This window comes from Corythoichthys intestinalis, chromosome 3 (assembly GCF_030265065.1).
Source record: "Corythoichthys intestinalis isolate RoL2023-P3 chromosome 3, ASM3026506v1, whole genome shotgun sequence".
Classification (NCBI taxonomy): Eukaryota; Metazoa; Chordata; class Actinopteri; order Syngnathiformes; family Syngnathidae; genus Corythoichthys; species Corythoichthys intestinalis.
The window spans coordinates 44,172,310-44,198,296 of record NC_080397.1 but is presented as its reverse complement, the minus strand read 5'-3'; the positions used below and the strand labels follow the sequence as shown (position 1 = coordinate 44,198,296).

At 37.6% G+C, this 25,987-nt stretch overlaps 2 protein-coding genes across 6 annotated transcripts in view; one reads left to right on the top strand and one right to left on the bottom strand.

The window, feature by feature from the left end:
- Positions 1-4,949, bottom strand: part of LOC130912956 (tetratricopeptide repeat protein 28-like) — a 511,674-nt gene extending 506,725 nt beyond the window's left edge. For both annotated transcript variants that reach the window (XM_057831145.1, XM_057831146.1), the window contains exon 1: positions 4,555-4,949. In XM_057831145.1, coding sequence (XP_057687128.1) covers positions 4,555-4,584 — 30 coding nt within the window. In that variant the 5' untranslated portion in view covers positions 4,585-4,949. The remainder of the gene's footprint in view (positions 1-4,554) is intronic.
- LOC130912958 (L-serine dehydratase/L-threonine deaminase-like) lies at positions 4,492-25,278 on the top strand. Of its 4 annotated transcripts, none has more exons than XM_057831152.1 (10): positions 4,492-4,744; positions 4,837-4,917; positions 14,923-15,006; positions 15,093-15,249; positions 15,327-15,366; positions 19,908-20,047; positions 20,116-20,207; positions 24,335-24,562; positions 24,646-24,770; positions 24,854-25,278. In XM_057831152.1, exons 4-10 carry the CDS (start codon positions 15,097-15,099, stop codon positions 25,045-25,047), a joined length of 972 nt encoding a protein of 323 aa, XP_057687135.1. In that variant the 5' UTR covers positions 4,492-4,744; positions 4,837-4,917; positions 14,923-15,006; positions 15,093-15,096; the 3' UTR covers positions 25,048-25,278. The 4 variants fall into 4 exon arrangements, with proteins under 4 accessions (XP_057687135.1, XP_057687134.1, XP_057687133.1 ...); XM_057831151.1 differs by having other exon boundaries at positions 14,826-15,006; XM_057831150.1 differs by lacking the exon at positions 14,923-15,006.
- Positions 25,279-25,987: the final 709 nt, after the last annotated feature.

The following is a 25,987-nucleotide window of genomic DNA, read 5'->3' as shown; positions in this document are numbered from 1 at the left end:
CCCGGGTCACTTCCTGTTCTGTAACCCAAAATCAACAGGAAGTGAGCCATAAAATGCCTCCAAATCAAAAGGAAGTGACCCTGTAATGCCCCAAAAATCAACAGTAAGTGACTGAAAATCAACAGGTAATGACCTGAAATGACCCAAAATGATTTCATTGCCTGGCATTGGCTGCCTCTGACGGGTGGGAGAGACACTTTTGAATTGGGAGGGGTTCATTCGTTGCCACCCTCCCAGCACAAATGGATTGGTCGTCTACTAGTGATAAACTTACAAAAGAAGGATGAAGCTTGTTTTTCTGTTTATTAGTTGTTTTGTAGAATGATTTCCTGACCAATGTATCAATAATCATTGTAGTGCCATTGTTGCTGCAATGATTAATCGGTTAACTCGAGTAATTCGATTAGAAAAAAAAGATTCAAATTAAATGTTGCTGCTTCGAGTAGACATTTAATTAAAGTTGTGTTATAATGGTTTGTTTTGAAAGTGCTTAAATTTAGTTTTATTGATTTGGGTGGATACACTGCCCTCTAGTGGCAACAGTGAATTTGACATAAATGATTTCATATGGCTGAATCCAGTTGCTCCCTGTCAAGGCCAAAATAAGTTTTTTTTTAAGCTAATTTTTTTTAATGCATTCGTAATTTAGTTTATAAGTATATTTAGCAGTTTTTTTGTGGGAATATGTGTTTGAACCGTTTGTTAAGAGCATTGTAAAAAAAAAAACACGCGGGCATTTAATAGCATTTAAGCTAGCGGACTTTTGCTATGTAAGTTAGCCAATATTTTCTTTTGTTGTACTTAGATCCTCATTTATTTTTTTATACCATTTGAGGCTCAGCTCAGGTATTTTAATTTTTTATGTTCCTTATCCGATTACTTGATTATTTGAACTAGCTCATCGATTAATCGACTACTAAAATAATTGATAGGTGCAGCCCTAATCGCGTGAGATCATTATCGTGAGAGTTGTATCGCAAATCGTATCTTATTGTGAAGTACCAAAAGGTTCCCACTAGAGATGCCGATCGATCGGGTCCAATCACGTCATTTTCAAAGTATCGGAATCGGCAAAAAAATATCGGCCATGCCTTTTTTTAATTTTTTTTTTTTTTTTTTTTTATTAAATCGTTTTCTAATTGTATTTAACGTTACAAACATAATATGTTACACTCATCCAGAGTCTTTAGTTTAGGCTTAAGGTAGGGTTATCAAATTTATCCTGATAACGGCGGCAATTAATTTTTTTTAGAAATGTATCACGTTAAAATATTTAACGCAATTATTGCATGCGCTGTTGCGCTGCTTGACCCACTCACGCATTGTCGCGCTCAATCTGTAATGGCGCTGTTTTACCAATATAGAGAGATAAAAGGCAGCGTAAAATGAGTAGAGTGAATTTTGGCAGCCTTTGGAGCCTTTTTTTAATTGGCTAAAGCCTTACAATCTCTCTCCCTACGATTAGAATTATCAAGGGATTAATGTGGGGAAGCAAGGTAGCAATTGATCTTCTTCTTAACACCTTATGTTATTTCCCAACGCAGAGAAGATATATCAATTGGTAGCACTACGCACAGTCATGGTTCCACTTACCATCATGCATTTGGGCATGGCCACAGTAGCATTTACCGAAAGCTCAACAAATACACTAGATGGCAATATTTAGTCACAATATACAAAGTCACAAGTCTTTCTATCCGTGGATCCCTCTCACAGAAAGAATGGTAATAATGTAAATGCCATCTTGAGGATTTATTGTTATAATAAACAAATACAGTACTTATGTACTGTATGTTGAATGTATATATATTCGTCCGAGTTTTATTCATTTTTTTTCTTAATGCATTGCTAAAATGTATATGATCGGGAAAAATTATCGGGAATGATTGGAATTGAATAGGGAGCAAAAAAAAGCAATCGGATCGGGAAATATCGGGATCGGCAGATACTCAAACTAAAACGATCGGATCAGGAGCAAAAAAACATGATCGGAACAACCTTAGTTCCCACCCTTAGTCACCGTATAATCATAACTGAACTACAAAAGCATTATTGTATTTGAACAGGTGCTTAAAAACTGCAACGTAGTCATGCCGTGGAGTTAAACAATTAACTAAAGAGATTTGTTAAAAACAAGAAAAACAAATTGTATGTTTGTTTTATTTGTCGAGGGTCAACAGCCCATAGTGATATTCTATATAGATAGTGAGTTATTTGTATCATATAGTATGCGTTATTATGATCATCATTTCCCATCATTTATCTATGTAATAGATATACTGTCAACTGTGTGTCTGGAGAGCCCTACGGGACTTTGCTGTGGTTTTGGGCTACTGCACAGTATATAAATACATGAGATTTTGTTACATAAAACTGCGCTGTATCATAATTTGGTGTTTTGCATCTCCATAAGGTGACCAAAATAGAAACACCTCTCATTATAATGCAGTGCACATGTACCTCACCACAAACATCAGTAGATCCATCACATTCATTGCATCGACATATTGCTAAATGAATAACTAGCAAACTTGAAAAACTAGTGTCTTTGGAAAAGCAGGATTTTTCACGACTTTTTAAGTGCTCATATGAGATTGCATATGCAAAAAGTATTAGTGATTCACTGGTTACTTCCGTTTATTGTCAATGTCAAATTGTGCAAATGAGCAATTATAAATAACACACAGAGACATTTGGCTAAATAGATTGGATAAGGATAAAATAACTGCAACATTAACATAGCTAAAAAAATAACACCTAGTGACAAAAGAGTTCAATGAAACATAGTGTAAAAAAGTCTATTGCAGTGGTTCTTAACCTTGGTAAAGGTACTGAACCCTGCGAATTTCACTGGTGCATTCACCGAACCATTTGGAATTCCTGTTCAACACATACAAATAATTTAGCTGTTAATTTTTTTTTTTTACGTTAGTAGACGAAACTCATTTAATTTCACAGTTCCTTTTGTTTTCAAGTCTACATTGTCATTTTATTGTCGCATCCTTGCATCATATACAATTTTCATGACGTAAAAATCACGCAATTTTTTTAATTATCTACGCCGTTCATGCTGCCTGTAGGTCTGTTATACTTTCTCATACCAAGTGTGAGTCAACATTCCACTGAGCAAACCGATCTCTCCTCCCATTAGATAAAGAGCTAGCAGTTGAAAGAAATGGAATAAAGCCAGTAAATTGAGGGCAAGCGTAAAAAATAGGGATCTGTGTTTCTTAACCTTCACTAACCCCTGAGGCTTACTCACCGATCCCGTGGGGTTCAATCGAACCCTAGTTAAAAACCACTAGTCTATTGTCAACCCCATACTGGGAAACACAAGACTAACAAAATAACCCACAAATTATCATATAGGGGTTTTTACCTTTGATTTTCATTTGAAAACAAGCTCAAAAAATACATATGTGTACAGTGTACAGTATTTACATGATGTGCCAAGGAGTTGAGCTCAAGATTAGGTGCTTAACCTCCAGAAATATATAATTCCCTATGTATTATTGTTATTATTATGAGATTCCCTAGTAACCCAGATGGTCGACAATGTGACAAATGGGTCCTAAAGAGTAGCCGTTTATCCATTTTGCGGGGATGGATTGCAAGGCATTACTGACTTGAAAGTCATCTCTCGTTGCATGTTATTGGGCCAACCTCCTTCCTCCTCCTCACCACACCTCCTCCTCAAACTGAATTCTGGGATACGGGCAGGCTTGGTAATTACTTCCAGAGACAGAAAGAATAGAACACAAGCAGGCATACAGACTTTGGGTGGTGAGGAAATGTAATGCAATGAAGTGGCACTTTTCCTTGGATTTTGCCCATTGTTTTCATTTGCCGAGCCAAACCAAAAGGTCTTCCCATTAAGTTCTTTGCAAGTTTAAATTTACTGAAACAGAACCAGAAATACAATGCAAGTTAAAATGTGAAGTTAACAGTAAAATTGGAAGAAAAAAAAGAAAAAAAAAAGGTTTACAATTGATTTAAACTGGGAGGACTGGCTGTTTCAGTGCTATTGACAACACAAGACGTCCAATAGATTTTAATTGTGAGAGATGATTGGCAGTAAAATATGAGAATACTGTAATACTTAACATGAGTAATACAAAAAATCATCATGGGAAGGTTAAAAGAGTAATGAGTAAATAACTTGTCTTGGTTCAAAGATGTCTAAATAAGCATAAAATAGTGGAGCTCAATCATATCAATGTGTTTACTCTTTATAAACACAAATGAATAAAGATTATGATTGACAAAAAAAAAAAAAAACTGAAGGTTATAGAAGCACCTTCAGATTCAAGTAAAAGAACTCCTAATGGTGTGTTATGAGTGACAAACACACACAGGCACACGCACACCGTGCACGACATTAAAGCATGCATGAATGGAAAATCAATAAACAGACTTTGACGGAGGTTTGTGCACAAATGGTCATTTCCGGTGAAAGGCGCGAGTTAAAACGTGTTGTACGGACAATGACGTGAACGCAGCCCAGATGACAGCCTCTTTATGTGCGTCCTTTCGAGTTCTTTTCATCAGCTTTACCTTTTCTTTCAGACTCGCTTGTTTCTCCATCCTGGCGTCGGATCTTTGCTCTCATCCCATCACACCGCTCCTCGGCTTTTATTTCCAAAAACGACTTTCGTGCTGTAAGAAGTGGGTTTGAAGAGTAACAAACGCCCTCTTAGCAGTCGGGAGTCGATGGAGTGCAGGGAAAGTCCACCAAAATAGATGTGTGAGTGGCTTTCGGCTGAAAGTTTTCTCAGGGAATGTGCGCCATGTTGTCAAATGTTTTCCTTTTTTTCCCTTTTCCTGCTGTTGCCATAGAGGACGACTTCTGAACGCTGTGAGGTGGCAGCCTCAGTCACGACACTCACTGGGAGAACACTTGCGCCGCGTTAATAGATGGTTAGAAAATTTTTGAACTTCTGGTTTCGGCGACTTGTTTTTTAGTCATTTTAACCCTTTCAAGGACAGTGGTCACTACTGTGGACAGCTACTCAAAAATTAGCACTCAAGTCCTTTAACCTTTTGTAGCGCAAGTGACTATTTTTGTTCTTTTTTTCACTTATGACATTTAAAGTACGTAAGACATGATAAAAAAAAAAGTATTAAATAGCATTATTATGTGAATTAGAATCCAGAGGCGTGTCGTCCCATTAGGCAAACCAGGCAATTGCCTAGGGCCCCCAGCCAGCAGGGGCCCCCAGAGGGCCAACAGATTTAGCACACGCAGCTTTACTGCACTGTCCCAGCAACAAGTGTAGGGAGTGTTTCAATACCATAGAATCATTTGGCAGATTAGCTAACGATTCTGTTATCAATCCCAATCAGCACTAACCATGTAACGTAGATTATACATGTTTAAGAAAGTCCAATCAGCTATTAATTAGAGCTGTTAAAAGACTAAAATTTTTAATCGAGTTAATTACAGCTTAAAAATCAATTAATTGTAATTAATCGCAATTCAAACCATCTATAAAATATGCCATATTTTTCTGTAAATTATTGTTGGAATGGAAAGATAAGGGTTAGGGTTATATATAGGACGGATATATACGTTCAACATACTGTACATAAGAACTGTATTTGTTTATTATAACAATAAATCAACAAGATGGCATTAACATTATTAACATTCTGTTAATGGATAGAAAGACTTGTAGTTCTTAAAAGATAAATGTTAGTACAAGTTATAGAAATTTTATTTTAAAATCCCTCTTAATGTTTCCGTTTTAATAAAATTTGTAAAATTTTCAATCAAAATAATTATAAACTAGTAGCTCGCCATTGTTGAGGTCAATAATTAAACAATGCTAATGGTGCTGAAACCCATAAAATCAGTCGCACCCAAGCGCCAGCAGAGGGTGACAAAACACCAAAAAACACAAGTAGCAATGGGACATGACACTGTCACTGGCATGTGCGTTAAATGCGTCAAATATTTAACGTGATTAATTTTAAAAATTAATTACCGCCCGTTAACGCGATAATTTTGACAGCCCTAATTTTGGATTACCAGAGGTGTCGCGTCCCATTAGGCAAACCAGGAAATTGCCTAGGGCCCCCAACCAGCAGGGGCCCCCCAGAGGGCCAACAGATTTAGCACATGCAGCTTTATTGCGCTATCGCAGCAACAAGTGTAGGGAGTGTTTCAATACCATGGAATCATTTGGCAGATTATCTAACGATTCTGTTATCAATCCCAATCAGCACTAACCATGTCAGGTATATTATACATGTTTGAGAAAGTCCAATCAGCTATTAACACCACATGATTGTTTAAAGACTCACCAAGTACTCTCTGGAAAGTCCTTGCCGAGTTTTTTTATGTTGATTTTCACAGGCCACCTAATTATTCATGTGACTACTTTAAGAAATTGGGATTTTTTCAAAAAAAAGTCTATTAATGGGTCTATCGTATTCCTCGTCGAATACTTTATAAGAAAAATATAAAATACAGTGGGGCAAATAAGTATTTAGTCAACCACCAATTGTTCAAGTTCTCCTACTTGAAAAGATTAGAGAGGCCTGTAATTGTCGACATGGGTAAACCTCAACCACGAGAGACAGAATGTGGACAAAAAAAAACAGAAAATCACATTGTTTGATTTTTTTAAGAATTTATATCCAAATTAGAGTGGAAAATAAGTATTTAGTCACCTACAAACAAGCAAGATTTCTGGCTGTCAGAGGTCTTAACTTCTTCTAACGAGGTCAAACGAGGTTTAACGAGGCTCCACTCATTACCTGTATTAATAACACCTGTTTCAACCCATTATCAGTATAAGACACCTGTCCACAATCTCAGTCAGTCACACTCCAAACTCCACTATGGCCAAGACCAAAGAGCTGTTGAAGGACACCAGAGACAAATTTGTAGACTTGCAACAAAGAGGACTGAATCTGCAATAGGTAAAACGCTTGGTGTAAAGAAATCAACTGTGGGAGCAATTATTAGAAAATGGAAGACAATAATCTCAAACACTTAGCCAGGGCAACAAAGGAGTGGCTTCGTAAGAAGCATTTCAAGGTCCTGGAGTGGCCTAGCCAGTCTCTAGATCTCAACCCCATAGAAAATCTGTGGAGGAAGTTGAAAGTCCATGTTTCCCAACAACAGCCCCAAAACATCACTGCTCTAGAGGATATCTGCATGGAGGAATGGGCCAAAATACCAACAACAGTGTGTGAAAAGCTTGTGAAGAGTTACAGAAAATGTTTGACCTCCGTTATTGCCAACAAAGGGTACTTAACAAAGTATTGAGATGAACTTTTGGTATTGACCAAATATTTATTTTCCACCATGATTTGCAAATAAATTCTTTAAAAATCAAACAATATGATTTTCTGGAGTTTTTTTCCCACATTCCGTCTCTCATGGTTGAGGTTTACCCATGTTGACAATTACAGGCCTCACTAATATTTTCAAGTGGGAGAACTTGCACAATTAGTGGTTGACTAAATACTTATTTGCCCCACTGTAACATCGTTTGAAAACTTTAAGTATTTTTTTTTCCTTTCAATCAGATTTTGGCCGCATTGTTGTATGTTTGTTTTTTGGGGGCACTTTAACAGGTTCTGAAGTTCTGAGCATGGTCACACAAAGTTCAATGTTTTTCAGGTGGTATATGTTCTAATGAGTAAAGATAATTTTTCACAATTGGTTCATATCTTAGCACAACAGAAGTTGTGATGTATCCTCCAGAAAACAAAGGCTACAAGCAAATGGTCAAAGATTTTCTGTGGAACACTTCCATTTAATCATTGGCTCTCGTTGACGTCAATAGATGTCAAATCTATTTTGACTGGAAGGGTTGACAATGATAAGTTACTGCCCGTCCATCATTAAAATAATTGGACGTCTATAAGTGCCAATGGCAGGGAAAGAGTTAAGCCCGTTACATTGGTTTTGTGATACTGTATTATTTATTTTGTACAGTGTTGTCGTAAACTCAGCCTGCAAAAATGGATTAGGAGCAGCACAAAGTTTGTGCAAAATTGGCATAATTAAGCTCCTTTTGGGTGCTGTAGCAGCTCTTCACCAGTTCGAGGCGCTGCAAAGCAAATCATGGCGCTCTCATGAGGATTAAATGTCAATGCATGGATTTCGTCGCCTTTAGATGACGAGGGTAATGGACATTGATAGTTCAAGTCATTTTGGGTCTTCCATTCAAATAATCTGGTGGTTCCAGTTGTTGTTACCTTCCCACCAACTTTGTAACTCATTCCAGCTTTGTGCAACTCACAGATATTCAGTGGTATCATGCAGTGCTCCTCCAACTGACACCTGGGGTTACTTTGGGTCCAAGAGTTGTAATTTGGGGTACCATAACACCATAACACCATAGTAAATCATGGGGGATTATTTTGCTGTTTTTGCTGTTGTTTTTCGGAGGGTATACTGTACCTACATGTTTGGTATTGATAAAGCTTTGTTTTTACATCATTTCTAATGCACAACATGTGTTTCAGAATGTTAACAAAACTGAATCTTTGCTTGATATTCATTGGTCAAAAGTTGACATTTAAGACCTTTAACTTTTTACGGCTCGAGTGACTACTTTTGGTCATTAAAAAATACATATATATATATATATATATATATATATATATATATATTGGCTTCTTTTTTATTATTATTTGTTAGTAGAGGTGTCAAACGATTAAAATTTTTAATCGAGTTAATTACAGCTTAAAAATTAATCGCAATCAATCGCAATCAAACCATCTATAAAATATGCCATATTTTTCTGTAAATTGTTGGAATGGAAAGATAAGACACAAGATGGATATATACATTCAGCATACTGTACATAAGTACTGTATTTGTTTGTTATAACAATAACTCAACAAGATGGCATTACCATTATTAACATACTGTTAAAGCGATCCATGGATAGAAAGACTTGCAGTTCTTAAAAGATCAATGTTAGTACAAGTTATAGAAATTTTATATTGAAATCCCTCTTAATGCTTTCGTTTTAATAAAATGTGTAAAATTTTCAATCAAAAAATAAATTACTAGCCCACCATTGTTGATGTCAATAATTACTTACACAATGCTCATGGGTGCTGAAGCCTATAAAATCAGTCGCACCCAAGTGCAAGTAGAGGGCGGCAAAACTCCGAAAACACAACAAGTACACATTTCACTGTGCTGTCATTTTGATCTGTTTGAGCGGGGCATTTATGTGTTAATTGCGTCAAATATTTTAACGTGATTAATTTAAAAAATTAATTACCGCCCGTTAACGTGATAATTTTGACAGCTCTATTTGTTAGTATTGTTTTTTTTAACCCAATAAGTAGATTAATAAATTAATATAATTTTAATGAAAACTAAATTAATGAAATCAGAATAAAAACACAAATGCCCACTGGTTATGGCCCCAATAAAACACATTGAAGACGGCACTAGATGCCCGATCCATTTTGAGTGGGAGGGGCAAATGAATTTTCTCCCAGTAAAAATGAATTGGACGTTTAGTGCCATCAGTGGCTGCCAATGAGTAATATATGGGAGTGATTTGTGCATCAAAGGGTTTAAAAAAAAAAAAAGTGGGAAAAGTCATTTAAAAAATCCATCCACCCATCCATCATCTACCGTTTAATTTGGGGTCGGGTCGCGGGAGCAGCAGCCTTAGCAGGGATGCCCAGACTTCCCTCTCCCCAGTCACTTCAACCAGCTCCTCCGGTGGGATCCCAAGGCGTTCCCACGCCAGCCGAGAGACATAGTCTCTCCAGCGTGTCCTGGGTCGTCCCCGGGGCCTCTCGCCGGTGGAGCATGCCCGGAACACCTCTCCAGGGAGGTGTCCAGGACGCATCCGAGTCACCTCAACTGGCTCCTCTCAACGCGGAGGAGTGGCGGCTCGACATCGAGTCTCTTCAGGATGACCGAGCTTCTCACCCTATCTCTGAGGGAGAGCCCAGACACCCTGCGAAGGAAACTCATTTCGGCCGCTTGTATTCGCGATCTTGTTCTTTCGATTGCGATCCACAGCTCATGACCAAAGGTAAGGATAGGAACGTACATCGACTGGTAAATCAAGAACGTCACCTTTTGGCTTAGATCCTTCTTCACCACTGCGGACCGGGGCAGAGTCCGCATCACTGCAGATGCTGCACCGATCCACCTGTCGATCTCCCGTTCCCTCCTACCCTCACTTGTATACAAGACCCAAAGATACTTGAACTCCTCCACATGGGGCAGGATCTCATTCCCGACCCGGAGAGGGCACCCCATCCCAACCGCTTCACACTCAGCTGTGAACCACTCCAGTGAGAGTTGGAGGTAATGGCTTGATGAAGTCAACAGCACCACATCATCTGCAAAAAGCAGAGATACAATGCTGAGGCCACCAAACCGGACATTCTCAACGCTTCGGCTGCACCTAGAAATTCTGTCCATAAAAGTCCTGAACAGAATCGGTGACAAAGGGCAACCTTGGCGGAGTCCCACCCTCATTGGGAAATATCCGACTTACTGCCGGCAATGCGGACCAAGCTCAGAAACCGGCCTTACAGGGACCGAACAGCCCGTACCAAGGGGCTCGGTACCGCATACTCTCGAAGCACTCCCCAAAGGACTCACTGAAGGACACGGTTGAACACCTTCTCCAAATAAAAAAACATATGTAGACCAGTTAGGTGAACTCCCATGCACCCTCGAGGACCTTGCCAAGGGTGTAGAGCTGGTCCACTGTTCCACCGCTGGGTCGAAACCCACACTGCTCCTCTTGAATCCAAGATTAAACCACCAAACTTCACTGTTTTGTGGCAAAAGGTGGATTTTTCAGATGAATGTTCCATTGATTACACCACAGTCACCGCAAATATTGCAGGAGACTGTGGTGTACTGGAGCACGCTTGGATCCAAGATTCACTCAGAAAACAGTGAAGTTGGTGGTGGCAAAATCATGGTCTGGGGTTACATCCAGTATGGGGGTGTGCAAGAGATCTGCAGGGTGGAATGAAACATAAATAGTCTAAAATGTCAACAAATCTCGGCTGCCTCTTACATTCCTAACCATAAAAAGGGACACATTCTGCAGCAGGATGGTGTTCCATCGCATACTTCAATCTCTACCTCAAAGTTCTTCAAGGCAAAGAAGATCAAGCTCCTTCAGGACTGGCCAGCCCAGTCACCACACATGAACAAGATGAAAGAGGAAGCATGGAAGACGAAACCCAAGAATGTTGTTGAACTCTAGGAGGCATGCAAGACTGCTTTCTTTGATGTTCCTGATGACTTCATCAATAAATTGTATGAATCCTTGCTGAACCACATGAATGCAGTCCTTCAAGCCCATGGAAGTCATACAAAATATTAAATTAGGATCTCACAGCACCACTACTTAATTCGCTTATGTTATGTAACATATTTTTGTGTCTGAAGTACATTTTTTGTTCAATTTTCACACTACTTTCTGTAGGCGACAAAACTTGTCTTGCCAAAAGTTAAACTTTGTCTTCATTAAATAACAAATCTTTTTTCAGTTAAACAAATACATTTTTGTACATTCAACATCATTTGGGAGGGCGGAGGCGTTGCGTCCCATTAGGCAAACCAGGCAATTGCCTAGAGCCCCCAGCCAGCAAGGGGCCACGGAGGGCCAGCAGATTTAGCATATGCAGCTTTACTGCGATGTCATAGCGACAACTGTAGGTAGTGTTTCAATACCATGGAATCATGGCAGCTTATTGAATGACTCTGTTATCTATTCCAATCAGCACTAACTATGTCACGCAGATTATAGATGTGTAAGTACGTCCAATCAGCTTTCAGTACCACATAATTTTTTAAAAAGTGACTAAGTACTCTCTGGAATGACCTTGTCGAGATGTTTGATTTTGAATTTCACAGGCCACCTCATTTTTTCTGTGACTACTTAAAGAAATGGTGATTTTTCCAAAAAAGTCTATTAATGGGTCTATCGTATTCCTCGTCGAATACTCTATAAGAAAAATATAACATATATGCATCTAAAATAATCCTAAACAATTCTATTAGCAAATCTAATACTCATTGCGGTCGGTAGTCCACCAATAGGTGGTTTTTACAGAATAATTGGAATTTGGTGGTTCGTAGGGCCAATCTGACTCCTGATTTCGCACAAAGGTATATACCTCCACTTCCGATGGTGGTATTTTTGTGTTGCTACTCTTTAGTCTATTGCTCCAACTTTAAGTCCAAATGTCCCCCTTACTTGCACACGCTCGAAGGGCCCCATGTCGCTTGTTACCTGGGGTCCCCGGGGACCCTTGCTACGCCTCTGTGCAAGGGTCTTAGCTTTCATATGAGCCATTTCTGAAACCAATTGAATAATTAAAAGTCAGGTTATTAGCAATCGTTTCTACAAAATGGATAAGCGACAAGACTTTTGCCAGGGACTGTATGGATAAAATGGAAAGGACACTTTCGTGTATATCGACATTTGACAAGTCTAATCAAATGATGTACAGTAGACATGCTGGGGTCCACATTGTCGCGGACAGCAGGGTGACTGATGGCTTGAAATCCGAACAGTTCTTGAACACGACATGAGCAATACCTCGCTCATCTGCACATGACCGAAACCCTCTACTACTCCTTCCTGCAACCCCGCCTGCTGTCGTAGAAAAAAAAATAAATAATGATAATAAAATTAATTTAAAAAATGTTTAAATGTGATATTGACGATCTCTCACGACACACTCGTTGAAAAGCACTGACTTAATTTATTTCACTTAATAAAAATGCACACGGGTTCATAGCTTGAATTTTGCATGCTTTTAAGCATTTGGATATTTTTCCTATTGTCACAAACAATATTTTCTTTGCATAGTGATCAAATAATTATTTCTTCAGTACAGTACAGCTAAAAAGGTAGCAGTGTTAATAACGGTGTTAGAATCTAACTGCCCCACTGTATATGTACTAGAGGAAAAAAACATTTTTTTAATGATTTTTTTTTTTCTTTGATTGAAATTTTTTTTTGGGATTGAAGCAACTTTTGGGGGGATTGAATGATTTAGACACAAATGTCCTAATCATAATATTGCCCAAACACAAAACGAATTGCTTCAATCAAAGAAAACTTTTTCAATTAAAAATTAAGTGTTCAAATGCAAATTTTTCAATCTCAAAATATTTTTTCGCATTCAAAAACTTTCTTCTATGATTGAAATTTTTCTTTTTTTGATTGAAGTGATTTTTTCTTTTTGAGAATCTATATTTTATTTAAGCAACTCTTTTTTGATTGAATAATAAAGAGAAAAATGTCCTAGCCAAAATGTGGGCCAAACACAAATCAACATTACTTCAATCAAAAAGTTGCTTCAATCAAAAAAAAAACTTGACTTCAATCTAAATAAATAAATAAATAGATAAAAATTTATCAATCAAAGAAAAATAGCTTTCACGTGCATTTTTTTGTTTGTTTGTTTTTTGAGTTTCAAATTTTTTGCATTCAAACACATTTTTTTAATTGAAGTTTTTAATTGAAGCGACTTTTTTTGGTTGAAAATATATATTTTGATCGAAGCAACTTTTTTTTTGATCGAATAATAAAGACACAAATCTACCTCCATATGGCTCCGCCCAGAGGATACCATTTTTGACTGGGGTAACTATACTGGCACGTCCCTGGCGGACGTACCAAATTCAACGGATGTCGATCTTGGCGAAAAGTATTGCCTAAGCAGCCTGATTTAGAATTCCCCTCAAGAATGATGGCAAACAAAAAAGGCTCATTGTCAACTTATTATTATAAAAATTCATGTAAGTTAATTTTATTGCTGACACTGCGTTTTGGGGTCATCAACATGTTGTGCCCCCCCTGCCCCAAATGTCAAACTCCACCTATGCTATCTAGTTATCGCAATATCCGCAATACCCATGTGTCTAGTTAAGTTTAGGGTAAAGAATTGGGCTAGGGCCAATTTTCCCCAAAACCTTTTAAAATTCACATTGTGTGACCTGTTTTGTTTTGTTTTTTTTGGGGGGGGGGGACATGAAAATTATCACCAGTTACTTTGGCAAGTAACTAATTCCTCTTACATTCAGGTAACTGAGTTACTAACGCAATCCATTTTTGGGAGAAGTAATTTGTAAGTAATTAATTACTTTTTAAAGTAAGATTAACATCACTGAAGGGTAGAGAGTGGGTTTGTTGCTTGGTCACATTGTACACATTATTAGTACTGGTGGTCTTATAATAGACGCGATGGAGCAGGGATCTGCAAGCCCACCGGATCGTTCAGGTTTGAGGCTGCTCTCCTGTGTTCCTGCGCTCCTTTTGGTAGTCGTGAATCGGAGCTAAAATAGTGTCGACTCTTTTGGTAATGACAGTGCACGGTGACTGGGTGCAGCTCCTTTAGAGGGTGACCGCTCACGACGAGGTCAGAGAGTGACACTGTCATCTGTGGTTACAAGGACTTTGTTGAGACCAATTATGTAAGGCTCATTTGGATATAGTAAACTTTGTAGACAAATAAATAACTGTAGGACAACAGCTTACTGGCTGGGTTGTCTAGTTTTTCCAGTTTTACGGAAAAGCTGACAATGTCAGCAGACATTTGGTTGATAGAGTTGTGCTAAGGGGTATTTGCGCAGGCATTTTGAGGTTTGTTGAATTTGGTGGGAAGAGAAACCTTTTTTTTTTTTTTTAATAATAATAAACAGAGTGAAGTGATGGTGTAATCAGCTCAGAATAAATGTGTAGTTATGGGTAAAGGAAAACAAGAAACTTGCAGATTTATACGACACTCATCCATCCTTTAAATATGTTTGTTTGGAAATCTGGAGAATATAAGAAGTCCATTCTCCTTTATTTGAGTGACAATCCTAGAGGCCCCTGAGGGGTGTGCCGTGGTAGGAGAAAGACTCATTGGCTCACAAGTGAGCCTCCTTTGCCGAGCCCACACCACTTGCAGGTATATATGATCCGTGCCCACACCAGCAGATAAGGTCATAAAAATCAATATCCAACTTGGCAACCAGTTGTCAAGCTGCTTGTGGTAAGTTGAAGAATTTTTAGATTTATTTTCATGAGAGGGATTCCAGGGGTGGTGCATCAACATGCAAATACTGATGTGTTTCACAGAGACATGAAGACTCAACAACCTCTTCACGTGGCCACCCCGGTCAGAGAGAGCCTCGCCCTGACAAAATTGGCCCAAACTTCAGTTTACCTCAAACTGGACTCATCCCAGCCTACAGGCTCCTTTAAGATCAGGGGCATTGGACACCTATGCAAAACAGTAAGTAGATAAGTTTTTATTTTTCCTAAAGTGTTTGCAAGAAGAAAACACTTATTATTTTTGTTTTGAATCTGCAGTGGGCTGAGCGAGGATGCCAGAGGTTTGTTTGCTGTTCAGGTGAGCATCCGCCAATGAACGTTCATCTTTCTTTGACGCCTACAAATAAATTTCGGACTGTAAGCCGCTACTTTTTTCCGCTCATTTTGAATCCTGTGGCTTATAGTCCAGTGCGGCTTATTTGTTGATTTATTTGGGTTATTATGTAACACTTTATTTTACAGCGGCATCATAAGATTGTCATAAGACTGTCATAATTAGGACGACTGTCCTAATTGTGACATGACACTATCACGGGCATTACTGAATGCTTACGACAGATTTCATTAAGTGTCATCCGGCAAATTATGTCACTAACTCTATTTATGTCCAGTTTTGATCCTTTAATTCCATTCAAAAGTGAGATAATTTGCCAGATAACACTATATGACATCTGTTATAAGCATCCGTTAATACTCATGACAGTGTCATCACTGTCATGTCATAATTATGATTGTCTAATGCAGTGGTTCTTAACCTTGATAAAGAGTTTCACATGTGCATTAACTGAACCCTTTGGAATTAAGATGTATTTTTTTTCCAAATTCAAAATCAATATATCTAAGCTAGCAAGCTAAAACCTAATTGAATATCCATACAAATTTCCTCTCATTTAGACAGCATGTTTTTAAACTGGCCAAAACGTATGTTTTTATCTTTACACAGCATCATCAGACCACTAAACCAAGACTGGCTCAATGCGCATATCTTAGAACTTTTCATTCAAATTTGGAGGAGTATATCTTATATTGTTCAACATTAAATCTGCTTGGTTGCATTAATCTTGACCGTGCAGTTTCTGTCATGTTTACATCTCAAATAATACCAAATTTAATGAAAAACCCTACACGATATGATCGCCAAATTTGTACACGATGTCATCATGTTCAAAAAAATATAGTGTGAATTTGCACCACATATTTTTTCCTTTTAATTTGCTTTTCACATTGGAAAATGAAATTAAAGCCGATTAATTTCACACTGTTTCTATTTTTGTTTTCATGTTGACGTTCTCATTATAGCACATCCTTGCCTTACATACTATTTTCATGGTGTAAATTTGACCAAATTTTGTTTTTTTTATTTCAACGTGGTGGTCTGTTGTACCTCCTCATACCAAGTGAGATTTAACCTTCTACTAAGCAAACCAGTTTCTCCTCCCATCAGATAGAGGATTAGCAGTTGAAAGAATAGGGATAAAGCCTCTAAATAAGGGACTAATGAGTCCAAAACCTGGTCTAAAACACCAATTTGCCTAGATTTAGTCAGCGTTCAAAAATAGGGCCCTGCATGTCTTTACCTTCACCGAACCCCTCAAACTGACTCACCGAACCCCTGGGGTTTGATTGAACCCAGGTTAAGAACCAATGGTCTAATGACAGCCTTATGTTGCCACTGTTAAATAAAGGGTTACCAAATACCATAACTAGCAATTAATGAAACAACTGGAACAGTAACTGAAGAAATAATTAGCACAGAACATGAATTTTGATTGTTATTTACATCTGTAGCGCTACAATGCATGCTAGGAGGCATGTTGGACAACAAAAGTGTTGACAGCAGAGGTTGATTGTCTCCCCCAAGGGAGCAGTGATGGCCAAATGAAGCTTCTTGAAGTAATGAAGCTTTGCAGCCACTTGATTCAATGCTTCTTAGTGGTTCATTTGGTCTTATGACAGACACTCAAGGGCGTAGGTTTGGTCTCAACCTTGGTAGGCACACCCAGCATGTACACTTTTTGCTGAGGACGACAATTTAAAAAGACGAAACAGGCTGGGTGAACGGCGGTCATGGCTACATTTCTCACCAATAAGATTTATTTCTAGTAGATTGACAATGAAAACAAGGGAATTTAAGTTTTTCTTTTTTTCAGTTTTAAGGAGATGGATTTTTGCAGTGCATATGTATAAGTTCAGGTGATACACCGTTCGATTCAAACCATTGTTTTCAATAACTACTAAAGAAAAACATTTTGAAAACTTCCAGAATAAATGTCTGCGTTTTATTAGCAAATTTAAATTGCAATATTTGAACACGATTTTTTATATTAACACACAAAGACTTACTAAATTGTTAATCATCTCTTAACGATCCAGGAATGCAAAAAAATAAACATTTGTCTTAATACCACTTAAAATTGTCTGTCTAAATAAATTTAATATAACAAAAAACTTCTTAGTCTGGGAATAACAAAAATAAATAAAAATTGTGCCTTCCTTCAGGAAAAACTACTGCTTTTGTCCACAAGCACAGCCAAACTCAACAAAAAATGAAAACTCCTTTGGGTTGCTTTAAGACAACATAAGCAAAATAAAAAATGAAAACTGGGAAGAAGGGGGTAAACCTAGGTTCACTACATTTCTTACAGCTGAGCAGAGTTCGCTATATTTCTCAGTTTAATTAACGTTAACATAGTACAGTAAACATACAGGAGGACATTTCTCCTGAAGCAGCTTCCTACTCAGGTTAGCAAGTTCACACAGTTTAATGTTTAATGATAATGCTAAACTGTGATGCAAATCAGACTTTTTGTAGCAAAATTAGAGGGACGTTTCCAATAGTGATGCACGATAATACATTTTTCAACCGATATCGATAACCGATAATTTCCTGCCCCTTCCACCCGATAACCGATAATGTCACGCCGATAATTCTATTCAAATATGTATGTAAAATTTTAACGTATACAAAGATCAAATGTTACTGTGCAAAAATGTAATTTAGTGCTATTTTTTTCCACATCAAATGTGAACAAGTAGTAAATTCCAACATCTAAACAATGGCAATGACATTGTGTAATGGTAAGCTTTTGGCAACAATTACTTAGAAAGTAAACAACCAAGTTGCACAAAAATGCCTTTAAAAGTAAGCCGTTCCGTGGTATTTTACTACACTGCAAAAATACCTCCTTAAAACTAGCAGAATTGGACAAAACTGTTGATTGCACACATTTGGAGGCTAAATCAAGTATATAATTATTAATTATTTCGTTTTATCTGCATTATCTGTGTAACGTCATAATGGCCATTATCGGCCGATAATTATCGGTGACCGATATTATCGTGCATCTCTAGTTTCCAACCTTCACAACAAATTCTTACAGCGGCTGCTGGCCGGAAAAAAAAATTCTAATATCCCTCCTCTTCGAAGCGGGTGGGGGAGGAGGCATGTCGACACGTAACGTAATTCTGTACTGTGAGAGTGTCGGTGGTGGTGGTGGGGGGTGAAGTCATCAGCAGTGTTGTTAATAACGGCGTTACAATATAACGGCGTTACTAACGGCGTTATTTTTTTCAGTAGTGGGTAATCGAATTAATTACTTTTCTCATCTTGGCAACGCCGTTACCGTTACTGAGGACGGAAAGGTATGCGTTACTATATTGGTCGAAAAGTCTGAGGGAGACGGACTCACCGAGACGACAGAGCAGAGCAGGAGTGCGGAAGAGGCAAGAAAGTTGTGACGCCGAGCAAACGCGATGCTAGGTAGCTCCAATAATACATGTTGTAGCCGATAGCCTACAAACTATGCCCGCATGTTATGGTAGATATGGTAGACATGGTAGATATCACATGTACTGTATATAGATATAACTAGATGCAAATTGACAGACATGGCACTAAATGCGTTAGTAGACAGCCATCATCTTAAAGCAGTAGACTTTTTAGGACGGCTCTGTTGTAGAGAACCTTCCTAGCGAACCTAAGTAACTTTTTATCTAAAATACTTCTGAATCAGCAAAATCTTGACTTGAATCTATCTTTAAATGATGAAACAGTTTTAAAACTTTCATATGTCGAAAGTAGAGAGAAGGGAACTAATGCAATAATGGGAGCAATTTTAACAACTTTTAACAGTTGATTCAGGGTAAAGGGTAAATTAGGGTAAAGAATTGGGCTCGGGCCAATTGTACCAAAAACCTTCACAAAAAACTTCACATAGTGTGGCCAATGTTTTTTTTTTGTTTTTTTTTTTGAGGGGAAAAAAAAAAAAGTAATTATCACCAATTACTTTGCCAAGTAACTAATTACTCTTACATTCAGGTAATTGAGTTACTAACGCAATTACTTTTTGGGAGAAGTAATTTGTAACTATAATTAATTACTTTTTTTCAGTAAGATTAACAACAGTGGTCATCAGCCAGTCAAACGTGCGTTTGACGAAAAAAAAACATGAACTGGTTCATTCAGCAAGTGAAAAAGGGTCCGAAAATACTGTAATGAAAATAATTCACTTAATAATGGTAGGGTCACAACATATGGGAAGATGATGTAAATGACCTATACTGTATCACTGAACACGTTATATAATGCAAATAAGGTTGCTTAAAAGTTGGTGGGGACAATTTGAGCATCCTGAAAAGTTGGTAGTGTTTTGTCCCTACCGTCCCTATGCAAACCTACGCCCTTGCAGACACTTAAAATACAGTGAGGACAGCTGTGGCTTATAGTCCAGTGCGGCTTATCTATGTACAAATGCTGTTTCCGTGTCAAATTTGGTGGGTGGTGGCTTATAGTCAGGTGTGCCTTAAATTAAAATGTTCCCATCTGACTTATTCCAACAGGAGGAAACGCAGGCATGGCTGCGGCCTATTCAGCCCGCCAACTGGGCATACCTGCAACCATCGTGGTGCCCAGCGTCACCCCAAATCCCACAGTAGACCGTCTACGGGAGGAGGGGGCCACCGTGGTCATCCATGGCAAGGTCAGATAATCATGGGAATTACTGACATTCAGAAGAATGAAAATAACATGAGAATCACACTTCTAAAGGCGCTTAATGAAAGCATCGAGTATGGACAACAGCTTGTGGCCAACAACCCAGGATGGATTTTTGTCTCTCCCTTTGACGACCCCCTCATCTGGTGAGTCTGAGAAACAGTTTTAATAATCCATAATATAAAAATACATTCTTCCTCTTTCCAAAAAGAAATAGTTCGAAAGTATGTGGGAAGGCATTGCATCATGCCCATATGGCTTATTAGATTGCCTTTCATAAAAAGAAGGAAACTTCAATATTTTAGAATCTTTCAAAAGCTTGTTTAACTTCAGATTCAGTGTGCCTGCGAAGTTTTTTTTATATATATATATATTTCGAACTCCAAGAAAGAATTTCAAACTGAATGAATCTTTTTATTCAGCTCACTATATAAAGTAAGGGGGAAATCATTTATTTATTCTTTAAAACTCATTTTTCTCTGCAGCAATGCAATTGGAGCTATAATTAATCATTTTAATTTGGGGAAAAAAATCACAACATGCATTTCTATTTACTTTAATGCTTTTCTATTTTTATCCAATCATTAAAACTATTAAAAAGCCATTACATACTGCTCTAACCATTACAGAAAAGCAAAAGAGATATAGCCAATTATCAATGTTGTTATTTGCCAACTAAGTTATCCAAATTCACTTAATTGATCTCGAAAATATTATTTATTTTTGACAAATAATGCATCTTTGGTCATCTCTTCATGCTAGCAATGTACTAGTAGAGTGACAGGAAGAAACAAAAAATGCTCATTCACTAGATGAAAAGCAGAGGTGGGAAGAGTAGCCAAAAGTTTTACTCAAGTAAGAGTAGTGTTACTTCTAAATAGCACTACTCAAGTAAAAGCAAAAGTAAACATCCAAAAATGTACTCAAGCAGAAGTGTAAAAGGATATCATTTACATTTACATATTCAAGTAATGAGTAACATTGTGAGTAACCTGCTTACAATGTCAGATATTTTTTTAAATAATGGTATATTTTTCTTCTCAGCACAACTTCATCTGTATGAACTGTTATTATTATACAGTGATCCCAAGCTACGCCGCGCTTCAAACTTCGAGCCCTCAGTCCATCGTGGATTTTTTTTTTTTTTTTTCCAATTAAAAAGTAAATACATAAATACAGATGAGGCATCCCAAGCCGATCACGTAGTTTCACTCTCCCTCCTGCTGCTCTTTGTTGGTCAGGCTGTGCACTGGAGTTTCTTATAAAAGCTAACAATGATTGACAGAATTTAATGTTTGATCTTTCCAAAGATGCTTGGAAGCTGAAGCTTCAAAGCGCCGCATGTGTCAATCAGCGTTTAACTTGTTAAACAGTTGCTGTGCAACTCATGATGTTTAAGTGAGCTGCTTGACCGGATTTGATTGGACTCACTCAATGAAGCATTTACTAACGACAACCCTTTTTCTACTGAGCAGCTTGAGCGGATTTGATTGGACTCACTGAATGAAGCATTTTCTAAAGACAAGTATTTTTCTATTTAATTCTTGTTTTAAAATAATTTGGTCGGACAATAACATGTTTAAAACTTATCATAATTATTACATTTGAATCGCTTAAAAAACTTTTATTGAAAAATATATATGGCGGAAAACTTGCACCCCTTTTTTTAAAATAAACTGCTGCATTTTAAGCCAAAAGAACTGCTGTGTGTGATAGAACAATATGTCTATATGCTGCCATAGCAGATTCATGGCGCATTAAGCACCCGAACTATTTTTAATTTGTCCGTTTTACCCTGGAAACCCACGTTTACAGACGTCGCGCAACCGCTTTTGTTTCAACCCAGCCATAAAAAGAAGGTAAGCAATAATATTTATTATTCGAAATGTCATTTTTATCTTAGAATCATTAATTGACATCTAAAATTTCCCCCCCAAAAATCAAAAACAACTTTAAAAAATTATTCACTCGCATATTTTAAACTTTTAAACAAATGATGTCACAATTTAAAAAATTGTGTCTGTAAAAAAGTCACGGATATCTACCTCATAACTATCGCTTAACTGTATTTTTTTGTGTTACTGTCACATTTTCTCCGATATGTTAGATGAAAAATAATCAATCCAAACAAAGAAAAATTGGGGGGAAAAAAACCAAACGTTTAAAAGGGTAGATATATGAAAAACAACATCTCGACCACTCCTTGATGATGAAAAAAAAAACTACTTTAAAAAATTATTCACTCGCATATTTTAAACTTTTAAACAAATTACGTCACAATGAAATGAGCAGCTTGAGTGGATTTGATTGGACTCACTTGATGAAGCATTTACTAAAGACAAGCATTTTTCTACTGAGCAGCTTGATCGGATTTGATTGGACTCACTCAATGAAGCATTGACTAAAGACAAGCATTTTTCTACTTGATTCTTGTTTAAAAATAATTTGGTCGGACAGTAACATGTTTAAAACTTATCACAATTATTACATTTAAAGTGCTTAAAAAGCATTTATTAATATATATATTAAAAAGCAAAATCCTATCTGGAGGCGAGAGCACGCGAGAGCAGAATTATAGACACCATGACTTTAACGAGATATTATCACGTACTTACCTTGTTTCGATCCAAAAACTCCATGTAGCATGTATCACTGAGTGTCAAGACACAGCTGTGAATAGCCACAGCTGTTTTTATGGGTGAAACACGGTAATATAACAAGGGTCGCGATGCAGAAATCGCAGACATCAAGGATTGGTCGAGATGTTCTTTTTCATATATTTACCCTTTTAAATGTTTTTTTTTTTTTCAATTTTTCTTTGTTTGGATCGATTATTTATCATCTAACATATCGGAGAAAATGCGACAGTAACACAAAAAATACAGTTAAGCGATAGTTATGAGGTAGACATCCGTGACTTTTTTATGGACACCATTTTTTTCATTGTGACGTCATTTGTTTAAAAGTTTAAAATACGCGAGTGAATAATTTTTTAAAGTTTTTTTTTTTTTTTTTAACGAAATATTAGACATCAATTAATGATTCTAAGACAAAAAGGACATTTTGAATAATAGATATAATTAATTACCTTCGTTTTATGGCAGGGTTGAAACAAAAGCAGCATGCTATGGCAGCATATAGACATATTGTTCTATCAAACACAAAAGTTGTTTTGGCTTAAAATACAGCAGTTTCTTTAAAAAAGGAGTGCAAGAGCAGAAACTGCTTTCTCAGTCTTGTCTGTGTTTTCCGCCATACATACATATTTACATATATATCAATAAAAGGATTTTAAGCACTTCAAATGTAATTATTATGATGTTTTAAACATGTTGCGGTCCCACCGAATTATTTTTAAACAAGAATACAGTAGGAAAATGTTTGCCTTTTTAAATTCTTCATTGAGTGAGTACGCTTATATCTGCTCAAGCTGCTCACTTACACACAATGAGTTGCCTTAGCAACTGTTTAACAAGTTAAATGATGATTAACGCATGCGGTGCTTTGAAGTTTCGGCTTCCAGGCATCTCTGGCAAGATCAAACCTTAACATCTGGCAATCATCGTTAACTTTAATAAGCAACTCCAGTGCACAACCTGACCAAGAAAATGAGCAGGAGGGAGAGTGAGACGCCGTGATCGGATCGGGACAGCTCATCTGTATTTATTCACTAATTTTTCAATTAGAAAAAAAATTCTGCGATAAACTGAGGGCGCAAAGTTTTTTCACGCGCGAAGTAGCGATGAATCGCTGTAATCGAGTCATATGTTTATAGTTGCGCTATCTCATTGGTGAAACCAGTGGCGCTAATGTCGGCATCTCTGGCAAAAATAAAGTCAATATGTTGAATAAAAAGGAAAAGTGTAACGACTCTAGTGTAGCCCAAAAGTATCAGAGTAAGAATAGCGTTTGTTCTTCACAAATCTACTCAAGCAAAAGTAAAAAGTATTGCGTGGTAAAACAACTCTAAGAAGTATTTTTCCTCAAAATGTTACTCAAGTATATGTATAAAAGTAAATGTGATGCGTTACTACCCACCTCTGATGAAAGGTGTAGTTAACCTGCATTGCAACCTGTTGCCATTCACTAAACAGAAATAGAATTTGGTGTTCAACTAAACAGGGCAAAAATTCCCTGGAAGTCCATTTTTGAGTAAATTGAGACAACATTGGCTCAAGAAGGACAAACAAAGCATGCTAATGTTCTCTATCACGGGCGAAGTTTTTGTGTTGTGACCACCGTGAGGTGACGCGTAGTTTTGGTAATGTTGCAGGGAAGGCCACACATCACTGGTGCAAGAACTGGAGCAAGACATGAAGGAGAAGCCAGGGGCTATCGTGCTGTCAGTGGGAGGTGGCGGGCTGCTGAATGGAGTAGTGGAGGGTCTGCGACGAGCCGGCTGGGCTGACGTGCCAATTGTCGCCATGGAAACCATAGGAGCTCACAGCCTCAATGCAGCTATCAAGGCAGGGGAGCTAGTCACTTTACCTGCTATAACTAGGTACACTATTAACTTATGCTACTGGAATTTAATATTACATCTGAAGTTTGTGATCAAAGCCAACCTTGTCTTTCAATCCGTAGTGTTGCCACCACACTAGGCCTGACGAGGGTTTCTGTACAGACTTTTAAACTGGTGCAGGAGCACACAGTCTTCTCAGAAGTCGTCACAGACCAGGAGGCTGTTAAAGCCGTGGAGCGCTTTTTAGGTTAGTACCAGCTGCACATAGTTAATTCTAAAACAGACTTGCCACATACTGTAACTTCATCTGGGGTTCCTCTATATGCACAGACGATGAGAAGATTCTTGTGGAACCCGCCTGTGGTGCTGCACTCACTGCTGTGTACAGTGATGTCATCAAAAGGCTGCAGGATGAGGGCAAACTAGAGAGGCAGCTGGGCCCCGTGGTCATTGTTGTATGTGGAGGCAACAACATCAGTATGCAGGAGCTCCACAGGTTGAAAAAACAACTCGGTATTCTCTAGCATAATTTTTCTAAATGTATTTTATTCTTCCTGCTTATCTGTAATCTGCTCTAAAAACCTGTTCCATTTTTCCATGTGCTCCATTAACCAAATCATTCCAGACTGTGAAACACTGAGCACAAGGCTTTATAGATGTAGCGCTACATTGCAGGAAGGATGTTGTGTTTAAATATAATTGAAGATCACAGAGATGAATGATTAGATTTGTGCTTGTTTTTGTACTTCGACTGTTTTGAATGAATAAATTGTATTCATGAATATTGCACCCTTTTTTTGGATAATGACTTGATTTTAAAAAATATTGGAATATTTTCATTAATTTTCTGCTGAATTAATACACAATGGGGATCAAAATAAATGTAGGGGAGAATGCTAGTCATTAACAGCATACAGTGCTATGAAAAAGTACTGTAGGCCTATATTTTTTTTGCATTTTTAATCACACACAGTTCATTCATATTACACAGAGACAACCAGGGGCGTTAGCAGGGGGGGCAGTGCCCACCCACGGACACGCTCTGCCCACCCAAAGAAAACTGTGTAGTACTAACGGTAGTCTGGGCACCGTGTATGGTATCCCATTCATATAGTACTGATGTGTTCTAAGTAGGGTTGTTCCGATCATGTTTTTTTGCTCCCGATCCGATCCCAATCGTTTTAGTTTGAATATCTGCCGATCCCGATATTTCCCGATCCGATTGCTTTTTTTTTTGCTCCCGATTCAATTCCAATCATTCCCGATCATTTTTCCCGATCATATACATTTTGGCAATGCATTAAGAAAAAAATGAATAAAACGCAGACGAATATATACATTCAACATACAGTACATAAGTACTGTATTTGTTTATTATGACAATAAATCCTCAAGATGGCATTTACATTATTAACATTCTTTTTGTGAGAGGGATCCACGGATAGAAAGACTTGTAATTCTTAA